Source organism: Oncorhynchus tshawytscha, unplaced genomic scaffold (genome assembly GCF_018296145.1).
Source record: "Oncorhynchus tshawytscha isolate Ot180627B unplaced genomic scaffold, Otsh_v2.0 Un_contig_3970_pilon_pilon, whole genome shotgun sequence".
In the NCBI taxonomy this organism is placed as follows: Eukaryota; Metazoa; Chordata; class Actinopteri; order Salmoniformes; family Salmonidae; genus Oncorhynchus; species Oncorhynchus tshawytscha.
Window position 1 is genome coordinate 220,001 of NW_024609706.1, and position 13,553 is coordinate 233,553.

At 32.8% G+C, this 13,553-nt stretch overlaps 1 protein-coding gene across 3 annotated transcripts in view; it reads right to left on the reverse strand.

Moving 5' to 3' along the window:
- Positions 1-12,126, reverse strand: part of hoga1 (4-hydroxy-2-oxoglutarate aldolase 1) — a 21,418-nt gene extending 9,292 nt beyond the window's left edge. The window contains exons 1-3 of one of the 3 annotated variants that reach the window (XM_042317130.1): positions 11,375-12,126; positions 8,801-8,941; positions 7,876-8,003 (exon numbers count right to left, since the gene is read on the reverse strand). In XM_042317130.1, coding sequence (XP_042173064.1) covers positions 7,876-8,003; positions 8,801-8,941; positions 11,375-11,609 — 504 coding nt within the window. In that variant the 5' untranslated portion in view covers positions 11,610-12,126. The remainder of the gene's footprint in view (positions 1-7,875; positions 8,004-8,800; positions 8,942-11,374) is intronic. The other 2 variants (XM_042317131.1, XM_042317132.1) reach the window with 2 other exon arrangements.
- Positions 12,127-13,553: the final 1,427 nt, after the last annotated feature.

Below are 13,553 nucleotides of genomic sequence, written 5' to 3' on the forward strand. Positions count from 1 at the left end.
TATATTAAGACATATGGTATATATTAAGACATGTGGTATATATTAAGACATGTGGTATATATTATATATTAAGACATATGGTATATATTATATATTAAGACATATGGTATATATTATATATTAAGACATATGGTATATATTATATATTAAGACATATGGTATATATTATATATTAAGACATATGGTATATATTATATATTAAGACATATGGTATGGTATATATTAAGACATATATATATTAAGACATATGGTATATATTATATATTAAGATATATATATATATTAAGACATATGGTATATATTATATATTAAGACATATATATTGTATATATTATATATTAAGGTATATATTATATATTAAAGACATATGGTATATATTATATATTAAGACATATGGTATATATTAAGACATGTGGTATATATTATATATTAAGACATATGGTATATATTATATATTATGGTATATATTATATATTAAGACATATGGTATATATTATATATTAAGACATATGGTATATATTATATATTAAGACATATGGTATATATTATATATTAAGACATGTGGTATATATTAAGACATGTGGTATATATTATATATTAAGACATATGGTATATATTATATATTAAGACATATGGTATATATTATATATTAAGACATATGGTATATATTATATATTAAGACATATGGTATATATTATATATTAAGACATATGGTATATATTAAGACATGTGGTATATATTATATATTAAGACATATGGTATATATTATATATTAAGACATATGGTATATATTATATATTAAGACATATGGTATATATTATATATTAAGACATATGGTATATATTATATATTAAGACATATGGTATATATTAAGACATATGGTATATATTAAGACATATGGTATATATTATATATTAAGACATATGGTATATATTATATATTAAGACATATGGTATATATTATATATTAAGACATATGGTATATATTATATATTAAGACATATGGTATATATTAAGACGTGATATATATTATATATTAAGACATGTGGTATATATTATATATTAAGACATGTGGTATATATTATATATTAAGACATGTGGTATATATTATATATTAAGACATATGGTATATATTATATATTAAGACATGTGGTATATATATGGTATATATTATATATTAAGACATGTGGTATATATTAAGACATGTGTATATATTATATATTAAGTATATATTATATATTAAGACATATGGTATATATTATATATTAAGACATATGGTATATATTATATAATAAGACATGTTGTATATATTATATATTAAGACATATGGTATATATTATATATTAAGACATGTGGTATATATTAAGACATGTGGTATATATTATATATTAAGAAATATGGTATATATTATATATTAAGAAATATGGTATATATTATATATTAAGACATGTGGTATATATTATATATTAAGACATGTGGTATATATTATATATTAAGAAATATGGTATATATTATATATTAAGAAATATGGTATATATTATATATTAAGACATGTGGTATATATTATATATTAAGACATGTGGTATATATTATATATTAAGACATGTGGTATATATTATATATTAAGACATATGGTATATATTATATATTAAGACATATGGTATATATTATATATTAAGACATATGTATATATTATATATATGGTATATATTATATATTAAGACATATGGTATATATTATATATTAAGACATATGGTATATATTATATATTAAGACATATGGTATATATTATATATTAAGACATATGGTATATATTATATATTAAGACATATGGTATATATTATATATTAAGACATATGGTATATATTATATATTAAGACATATGGTATATATTAAGACATGTGGTATATATTATATATTAAGACATATGGTATATATTATATATTAAGACATATGGTATATATTATATATTAAGACATATGGTATATATTATATATTAAGACATATGGTATATATTATATATTAAGACATATGGTATATATTATATATTAAGACATATGGTATATATTATATATTAAGACATATGGTATATATTATATATTAAGACATATGGTATATATTATATATTAAGACATATGGTATATATTAAGACATATGGTATATATTATATATTAAGACATATGGTATATATTAAGACATGTGGTATATATTAAGACATGTGGTATATATTATATATTAAGACATATGGTATATATTATATATTAAGACATATTGTATATATTATATATTAAGACATATGGTATATATTATATATTAAGACATATGGTATATATTATATATTAAGACATATTGTATATATTATATATTAAGACATGTGGTATATATTATATATTAAGACATGTGGTATATATTATATATTAAGACATGTGGTATATATTATATATTAAGACATATGGTATATATTATATATTAAGACATATTATATATTAAGACATATGGTATATATTATATATATATGGTATATATTAAGACATGTGGTATATATTATATATTAAGACATATGGTATATATTATATATTAAGACATATGGTATATATTATATATTAAGACATATGGTATATATTATATATTAAGACATATGGTATATATTATATATTAAGGTATATATTAAGACATATGGTATATATTATATATTAAGACATATGGTATATATTATATATTAAGACATATGGTATATATTATATATTAAGTATATATTATATATTAAGACATATGGTATATATTATATATTAAGACATATGGTATATATTATATATTATATTAAGACATATATTATATATTAAGACATATGGTATATATTATATATTAAGACATATGGTATATATTATATATTAAGACATATGGTATATATTATATATTAAGACATATGGTATATATTATATATTAAGACATATGTATATATTATATATTAAGACATATGGTATATATTATATATTAAGACATATGGTATATATTATATATTAAGACATATGGTATATATTATATATTAAGACATATTATATATTAAGACATATGGTATATATTATATATTAAGACATATGGTATATATTATATATTAAGACATATGGTATATATTATATATATTATATATTAAGACATATGGTATATATATATATTAAGACATATGGTATATATTATATATTAAGACATATGGTATATATTATATATTAAGACATGGTATATATATTATATACATAAGGTATATATATTAAGACATATGGTATATATTAAGACATATGGTATATATTATATATTAAGACATATGGTATATATTATATATTAAGACATATGGTATATATTAAGACATATGGTATATATTAAGACATGTGGTATATATTATATATTAAGACATATGGTATATATTATATATTAAGACATATGGTATATATTATATATTAAGACATATGGTATATATTATATATTAAGACATATGGTATATATTATATATTAAGACATATTGTATATATTAAGACATATGGTATATATTAAGACATATGGTATATATTATATATTAAGACATATGGTATATATTAAGACATATGGTATATATTATATATTAAGACATGTGGTATATATTATATATTAAGACATATTGTATATATTATATATTAAGACATATGGTATATATTATATATTATATATATATTAAGACATATGGTATATATTATATATTAAGACATATGTATATATTATATATTAAGACATATGGTATATATTATATATATTATATATTAAGACATATGGTATATATTATATATTAAGACATATGGTATATATTATATATTAAGACATATGGTATATATTAAGACATATGGTATATATTAAGACATATGGTATATATTATATATTAAGACATATGGTATATATTATATATTAAGACATATGGTATATATTAAGACATATGGTATATATTAAGACATATGGTATATATTATATATTAAGACATATGGTATATATATATTAAGACATGTGGTATATATTATATATTAAGACATATGGTATATATTATATATTATATTATATATTAAGACATATGGTATATATTATATATTAAGACATATGGTATATATTAAGACATATTATATATTAAGACATATGGTATATATTATATATTAAGACATATGGTATATATTATATATTAAGACATATGTATATATTATATATTAAGACATATATATTATATATTAAGACATATGGTATATATTATATATTAAGACATATGGTATATATTATATATTAAGACATATGGTATATATTATATATTAAGACATATGGTATATATTATATATTAAGACATATGGTATATATTATATATTAAGACATATGGTATATATATATTAAGACATATGGTATATATTATATATTAAGACATATGGTATATATTATATATTAAGACATATGGTATATATTATATATTAAGACATATGGTATATATTATATATATATTAAGACATATGGTATATATTATATATTAAGACATATGGTATATATTATATATTAAGACATATGGTATATATTATATATTAAGACATATGGTATATATTATATATTAAGACATATGGTATATATTATATATTAAGACATATGGTATATATTATATATTAAGACATATGGTATATATTATATATTAAGACATATGGTATATATTATATATTAAGACATATGGTATATATTATATATTAAGACATATGGTATATATTAAGACATATGGTATATATTAAGACATATGGTATATATTATATATTAAGACATATGGTATATATTATATATTAAGACATATTGTATATATTATATATTAAGACATATGGTATATATTATATATTAAGACATATGGTATATATTATATATATGGTATATATTATATATTAAGACATATGGTATATATTATATATTAAGACATATGGTATATATATATATTAAGACATATGGTAAGACATATGGTATATATTATATATTAAGACATGTGGTATATATTATATATTAAGACATATGGTATATATTATATATTAAGACATATGGTATATATTAAGACATATGGTATATATTATATATTAAGACATATGGTATATATTATATATTAAGACATATGGTATATATTATATATTAAGACATATGGTATATATTATATATTAAGACATATGGTATATATTATATATTAAGACATATGGTATATATTAAGACATATGGTATATATTAAGACATGTGGTATATATTATGGTATATATTATATATTAAGACATATGGTATATATTATATATTAAGACATATGGTATATATTATATATTAAGACATATGGTATATATTATATATTAAGACATATGGTATATATTATATATTAAGACATATGGTATATATTATATATTAAGACATATGGTATATATTAAGACATATGGTATATATTATATATTAAGACATATGGTATATATTATATATTAAGACATATGGTATATATTATATATTAAGACATATGGTATATATTATATATTAAGACATATGGTATATATTATATATTAAGACATATGGTATATATTAAGACATGTGGTATATATTATATATTAAGACATATGGTATATCATATGGTATATATTAAGACATATGGTATATATTGTAATGACCCTTAGTTTATAAGCACGGTTATCGACTCTGCCACTGGAGCATGCTTTTGCGGCACAGTCGATAGCGCACTGGACTTCTGGCTAGAAGGTCGAGGGTTCGAGACCTGCTCTCTGCTGTTTCATTACAATATTAAGACATATGGTACACACTACCGTTCAAAAGTTTGAGGTCACTTATAAATGTCCTTGTTTTTGAAAGAAAAGCAAATATTTTGACCATTAAAATAACATCAAATTGATCAGAAATACAGTGTAGACATTGTTAATGTTGTAAATGACTATTGTAGCTGGAAATGGCAGATGTTTTATGGAATATCTACAGAGGCGTACAGAGGCCCATCATCAGCAACCATCACTCCTGTGTTCCAGTGGCACGTTGTGTTAGCTAATCCAAGTTTATAATTTTAAAAGGATAATTGTGCATTTGAAAACCTTTTTTCAATTATATTAGCACAGATGAAAACTGTTGTTCTGATTAAAGAAGCAATAAAAATGGCCTTCTTTAGACTAGTTGAGAATCTGGAGCATCAACATTTGTGGGTTCGATTACAGGCTCAAAATGGCCAGAAACAAAGACCTTTCTTCTGAAACTCTTCAGTCTATTCTTGTTCTGAGAAATGAAGCCCATTCCATGTGAGAAATTACCAAGAAACTGAAGATCTCGTACAACGTGGTGTACCACTCCCTTCACAGTACAGCGCAAACTGACTCTAATCAGAATGAATATAAAGAGGAGTGGGAGGCCCCGGTACACAACTGAGCAAGATGACAAGTACATTAGAGTGTCTAGTTTGAGAAACAGACGCCTCACAAGTCCTCAACTGGCAGCTTCATTAAAAAGAACCCGCAAAACAACCGTCTCAATGTCAACAGTGAAGAGGCGACTCCGGGATGCTGGCCTTCTAGACAGAGTTCCTCTCCCCACTGTCTGTGTTATTTTGCCCATCTTAATCTTTTATTTTATTTCGCCAGTCTGAGATATGGCTTTTTCTTTTCAACTCTGCCTAGAAGGCCAGCATCCCAGAGTCACCTCTTCACTGTTGACATTGAGAATGGTGTTTTGTGGGTACTTTTTAATGAAGCTGCCTGTTGAGGACTTGCCAAGCGGCCCAAACTGTTGCATATACCCTGACTCTGTGTGCAATGAACGCAAGAGAAGTGACACAAAGGCATTGATGTTTATGGTTAGGTACATTCGTGCAACGATTGTGCTTTTTTCCCGCGAATGCACTTTTGTTAATTCATCACCCGTTTGGCGAAGTAGGCTGTGATTCGATGTTAAATTAACAGGCACCGCATTGATTATAAGCAACGCAGGACAAGCTAGTTAACCTAGTAATATCGTCAACCATCTGTAGTTAACTAGTGATTATGTGAGGATTGATTGTTTTTTATAAGATAAGTTTAATGTTAGCTAGCAACTTACCTTGGCTCCTTGCTGCACTCGCGTAACAGGTAGTCAGTCTGCCACACAGTTTCCTCGTGGAATGCAATGTAATCGGCCATAAACGGCGTCCAAAAATGCTGATTACCGGTTGTTATGAAAACTTGAAATCGGCCCTAATTAATCGGCCATGCCTATTAATCGGTCGACCTCTATTAGAGAGGACAGCTGTTTTGTGTGAAGAATAAGAAGAGAAGTAGTAGAAGTACAAGTAGTAGTAGTAGAAGTAGTAGAAGTAGCAGAAGTAGAAGTAGCAGTAGTAGAAGTAGCAGAAGTAGTAGTAGAAGTAGTAGTAGAAGTAGCAAAAGTAGTAGTAGAAGAAGTAGTAGTAGAAGAAGTAGTAGTAGAAGTAGCAGAAGTAGTAGTAGAAGAAGTAAAAGTAGTAGTAGTAGAAAAAGTAGTAGTAGAAGTAGAAGTAGCAGAAGTAGTAGTAGAAGAAGTAAAAGTAGTAGTGGTAGAAGAATTAGAAGTAGTAGTAGTAGTAGAAGCAGAAGTAGTAGTAGAAGTAGTAGAAGAAGTAAAAGTAGTAGAAGTAGCAGTAGAAGAAGTAGTAGAAGTAGTAGTAGTAAAAGTAGTAGTAGTAGTAGAAGAAGTAGTATTAGAAGAAGAAGTAGTAGTAGAAGTAGTAGAAGAAGTAGAAGTAGTAGTTGAAGTAGAAGTAGTAGAGGTAGAAGTAGCAGAAGTAGTAGTAGAAGAAGTAGTAGTAGAAGAAGTAGTAGTAGAAGTAGTAGTAGACGTGGTAGAAAAATCAGCTGACCTGTGTGAAGTGGTGAACCAGCGCCCTGCTGTCCATCATGCCCTTGTAGAAGCATGGCGTTACCACGAGAACCAGGTCTGCCCCCGCCCCCGCCATCCTCTCTGTCATCACTACCGTAGCTTTGGTGGCTGAGGGGGGGCAGGGGAGAGAGGGGGAGAAAGCGAGGGGGAGATGGAGAGATCGGAGTGAGGGAAAGGTTAGAGAGGAGAGATAAGGGGAGACAGAGAGAGAGAGAGAGAGAGGAGGGAGGGATCAGAAGGAATGAGGGACAGAAAGGATAAAGACAGAGAGAGCGAGATGGGAGAGAGAAAGAAAAGGAGAGAGAAAGAGATTTATTCAGATCCATGTTTACAACACTATTCAATTCCATTAAAGGGCTTTATTGTCAGGGGAAACACATCATTACATTTCCAAAGCAAGTGAGGTAGATAATAAACAAAAAGGAAATAAACGAGGGAAACATTACGCTCTAAAAGTTTTAAAAGAACATAGACATTTCAAATGTTATATTACTGGCTATGTACTGTGTTGTAACATCTCTAGGTAGGCTAAGTGCACCATGTTAATGTCATGTTGTAACCTATTCAATATAGGAAAGTGGCCATCCTTTTCAGTAGTTAACACTGGGGCATTACAGGGGCATGATGTGGTAGCAATGACTATACAGCCCAATAAAAGATTGTGATTATTGGGTGTATTGGACAACCATTAACAGCCAATAAAACCGCATGATATTAAAACTCTATAGCTGGGCTGAGAGGTAAAGTGTCTCCTGAAATAGTCAAAATCACAGTATTCACACTTCGCACATGAACACATTTTGGCTGTAAAATTTGGTCACATCTTTCACATGGTTCCTATAGGTGGTCATCGGTCCATTACATTAATGAGAGTCACATGGCCTCCTTCTCTGTCACAGACTCACACAGGGCCTTACATTCACATCCGGATCCTGCCATGACCAGCTTGTCTGTGGGCAGTGCCAGTCTGACCCTCCTCACCACCTCTACCCTCTCCTCCTCCGTCAGGTACGGGTACTCTCCATTAGAGCCCTGCACCACCAGACCTGGAACACAGAACACCATCATGTTTGTGTAACAGTATAACTTTAGACCGTCCCCTCGCCCATACCCGGGCGCGAACCAGGGACCCTCTGCACACATCAACAACAGTCACCCACGAAGCACCGTTTACCCATCGCTCCACAAAAGCCGCGGCCCTTGCAAGGGGAACTACTACTTCAAGGTCTCAGAGCAAGTGACGTCACCGATTGAAACGCTATTTAGCACGAACCACCGCTAACTAAGCTAGCCGTTTCACATCCGTTACATTTGCACCAATCAATCTAATGGCTTGGGGGTAAAAACTGTTGAGAAGCCTTTTTGTCCTAGACTTGGCACTCCAGTACCGCTTGCCATGCGGTAGTATAGAGAACAGTCTACGACTGGGGTGACCGGGGGCTTTGACCATTTTTAGGGCCTTCCTCTGACACTGCCTGGTGTAGAGGTCGTGGATGGCAGGCAGCGCAGCCCCAGTGATGTACTGGGCTGTTTGCACTGCCCTCTGTAGGGCCTTCCTCTGACACCGCCTGGTGTAGAGATCGTGGATGGCAGGCAGCGCAGCCCCAGTGATGTACTGGGCTGTTTGCACTGCCCTCTGTAGGGCCTTCCTCTGACACCGCCTGGTGTAGAGGTCGTGGATGGCAGGCAGCTTAGCCCCAGTGATGTACTGGGCTGTTTGCACTACCCTCTGTAGGGCCTTCCTCTGACACCGCCTGGTGTAGAGGTCGTGGATGGCAGGCAGCTTAGCCCCAGTGATGTACTGGGCTGTTTGCACTACCCTCTGTAGGGCCTTCCTCTGACACCGCCTGGTGTAGAGGTCGTGGATGGCAGGCAGCGCAGCCCCAGTGATGTACTGGGCTGTTTGCACTGCCCTCTGTAGGGCCTTCCTCTGACACCGCCTGGTGTAGAGGTCGTGGATGGCAGGCAGCGCAGCCCCAATGATGTACTGGGCTGTTTGCACTGCCCTCTGTAGGGCCTTCCTCTGACACCGCCTGGTGTAGAGGTCGTGGATGGCAGGCAGCGCAGCCCCAGTGATGTACTGGGCTGTTTGCACTACCCTCTGTAGGGCCTTCCTCTGACACCGCCTGGTGTAGAGGTCGTGGATGGCAGGCAGCTTAGCCCCAGTGATGTACTGGGCTGTTTGCACTACCCTCTGTAGGGCCTTCCTCTGACACCGCCTGGTGTAGAGGTCGTGGATGGCAGGCAGCGCAGCCCCAGTGATGTACTGGGCTGTTTGCACTGCCCTCTGTAGGGCCTTCCTACAGAGGGTCAGAGGCCGAGCATCACTCCCTGGTACGGCAATTGCTCGGCCTCCGATTGCAAGGTACTACAGTGGGTTGTGTGTATGGCCCAGTACATCCCTGGTGCAAAGCTGCCTGCCATCTCTACTACCGCATGGCAAGAGGTACCGGAGTGCCAAGTCTAGGACAAAAATACTTCTCAACAGTTTTTAACTCCAAGCCATAAGACTCCTGAACAGGTAATCAAATGGCTACCTGGACTATTTGCATTGTGTGCCCCCCCCCCCAATCCCTCTTTTTACGCTGCTGCTACTCTCTGTTTACCTTATATGCATAGTCACTTTAACTATACATTCATGTACATACTACCTCAATTGGCCCGACCAACCGGTGCCCCCGCACATTGGCTAACCGGGCTATCTGCATTGTGTCCCACCACCCGCCAACCCCTCTTTTTACGCTACTGCTACTCTCTGTTCATCATATATGCATAGTCACTTTAACCACATCTACATGTACATACTACCTCAATACGCCTGACTAACCGGTGTCTGTATATAGCCTCGCTACTGTTAAAGCCTCGCTACTCTTATTTTCAAATGTCTTTTTACTGTTGTTTTATTTCTTTACTTACACACACATACCTTTTTCGCACTATTGGTTAGAGCCTGTAAATCAGCATTTCACAGTAAGGTCTACTAAACCTGTTGTATTCGGCGCACGTGACAAATAAACTTTGATTTGATCCAAGTCGTGAAAGAAGAGCCCTGAAATCGGCCAGAGGTCACCAAACACCCCCCACTGGGGACTATACCAATATATTGTACCTTACCTGCAAACGTGCACCTCTGTCGGACCTTGCCCCTGGGCTTGGCCCCTAACCAAATGAAGTGGCTGACGGTCTATGACAAACACGAGGCCACCGACACGACCACCGTACTACCTCCTCAACGCAATATATAGGTTTAATTGTCACAATTAGGCTATAGGCTACTGTTAGGACACTTTCGTCGGGAAACGCAATATCTTTAGACTACATGGACTAATATGCATACAAAATAATTACTTGTATGATCTTCTGTTCATGTTGTCTTCATTTTCATAATTCATTTCGCTTTGCAAAGACGACAATACAACAACTTGAACCAGGATAAACCAGTCAGTCATTGCAGAAAATACTTTGTAAATTGTAATTACCTTTGAAAGGAATCTTTGCATACTTCTGCAGGTTTTCATCCAGTTTCTGATAGTCCACGTCCTCTTTCTGAGTGAACGGCGTGGCTATTGGCGGGTAGATCCCCCCGATGTCCACTCTCTGTCCAGCCGCCGCGCTTTGGGTTCGGCTCTGGGTCCTAGTTGGCTTCCACAGCACAGAGGCACCACGTCTACACACTGCTGTACCCACAGTTCGGAGAGTTTTGACACCGAACATTGTGTCAAATGGAACGGCTGTATTTCGGCTGCAGAAGCGGGTGGGTTGACAAGGTACGGTGGCCGACACCAACAGATGTTGCACAGACTATGCCAGCCCAGTTAATATGCAACGACGCTCTCTAAATATTGACAAAACGTTCAGGGGGTTTGACATTTTCCCAGCTTTGGAAATCAGGTGGCCTTCCTCAGCGAGTCTAGTAATACAAGTACGTTACCCATGTTTATTCTATGGGCTACAGGGCGAGCTGTGGGCTCCCAAGAATATAGGCCTAAACTCTCCAAAGTTGCCGATCTCTATACACTTTCAGTTCAATATCACTATTCGGACATTCTCATTTGCACATTGAATTAAGACATACCGGTGAATAAAATATTTGCATTTCAGTGAGGTGTAGGACCTAAGCGACTTTCCAGCTGGTTAGGCTGCAGCGCAGGCTTGCTTCAGTTTTGGCAGAGATGAAGAGGTAAAGAGAGGCCCAACTCGGCGGAAAGTCGGTCTCCCTCCAGCAGGTGACGTTTTTTCGCACACCAAGCAAGGAGTTTTTGTTTTGTCGGTCAATGAGTGTCGAATTTGGTCAACAACAAACAATGAATGGCTTATTAACCTCACGTGTGCTACGCGAGGTTTATTTGATTGAATAGACATTTTGAAACGCTTAGGTTGTTAGTGTGCTGATATAAGTAGCACACGTGACATCACCGCCATTTAGAGAAAAAACACTATATATCGCAGTTGTCTCGAGATGGCAATGCATATTCATGATATGAGGCAAGTGGCATAGAGTCCCTCCATTGAACACAGGCGGTTGACGTCAACAACCATCATCGAATATTCAAAAGAGTATTAAAATAATGAGATGTAGCCATCCACTAATCTAAAGAAAGATTAGTATTTTTGATGTTTAGAAAAACAAACCTCAGAAAGTAGGCTACTTACCGATATGAGTGATAATGTTTTTGTTAAATGACCAAATCTCGCATACTATATCCATATGCAAATCATAACGTTTCTTTGGAACCTGGGTGATGTCATTTATTATGAGGATCATGGATCATGAATCTATAGAATATGTAATATTACTACAGCTATGACCAGGGCTTCAATCAGTTATAGGTAAAGATGGATAGATTATCATGAATTATTGTTAGCACACATATTATCATATGTTGTACAATACCGCCGTCTTCTGGAGATTATCGCCGATATATTACAATCATGATATTATGACGACACACAAGACAACTCACAAGTGATCCACGTTGAAATCCCAATAGTCCTAATTCACATAATGATATTGCTTCACATCAGATTACTTTGCATAATGTCTTTAAAAATATATATATTATTAATATTATCCTCAAACTATACCAGGTACTGGTTCTAGGTATGCTCTTAGAAAAAGGGGTTATTTGGGGTTCTCTATGGAACTTTTAGGGGTTCCATACATGAAGCAAGCGATATAACCCTTTTTGGTTCTATATAGAACCTTTGTGTAGTCTGGAGGCATAATCACCATTCTGAGCATGGTCTGTGTGTCTGAAAGAGTCCTGGCCTTGGCGCTGATCAGGGAGAGCTGTTTACTGAGCCAGGCTGTGCCTCGGCCAACTCTACACAACAATATACTGCTCCTCAGCCTTTTGTTCATGGATGAGAGAGGGGGGGGGGTGAGGGAGATAGGTAGGATAAAGAGAGAATTGGGAGAGAAACAGGCAGAGTGCGAGCGAGAAAGAGATGCAGAGTGGGAGAGAGAGAGAGATAATAGTTTCATAAAAGCCACATCCGATCCACGACATTCTTTTAGCAGTTATTTTTGTTTCCATTCCGTCTGCCCAGAAAGTGTTGTTATGGGAATATAACAGAGAGACAGACAGATAGACATACCAGTAGGATGACTACGCTGTTTACGTAATTATAAACCCACTGAACAAAAACATAGACATC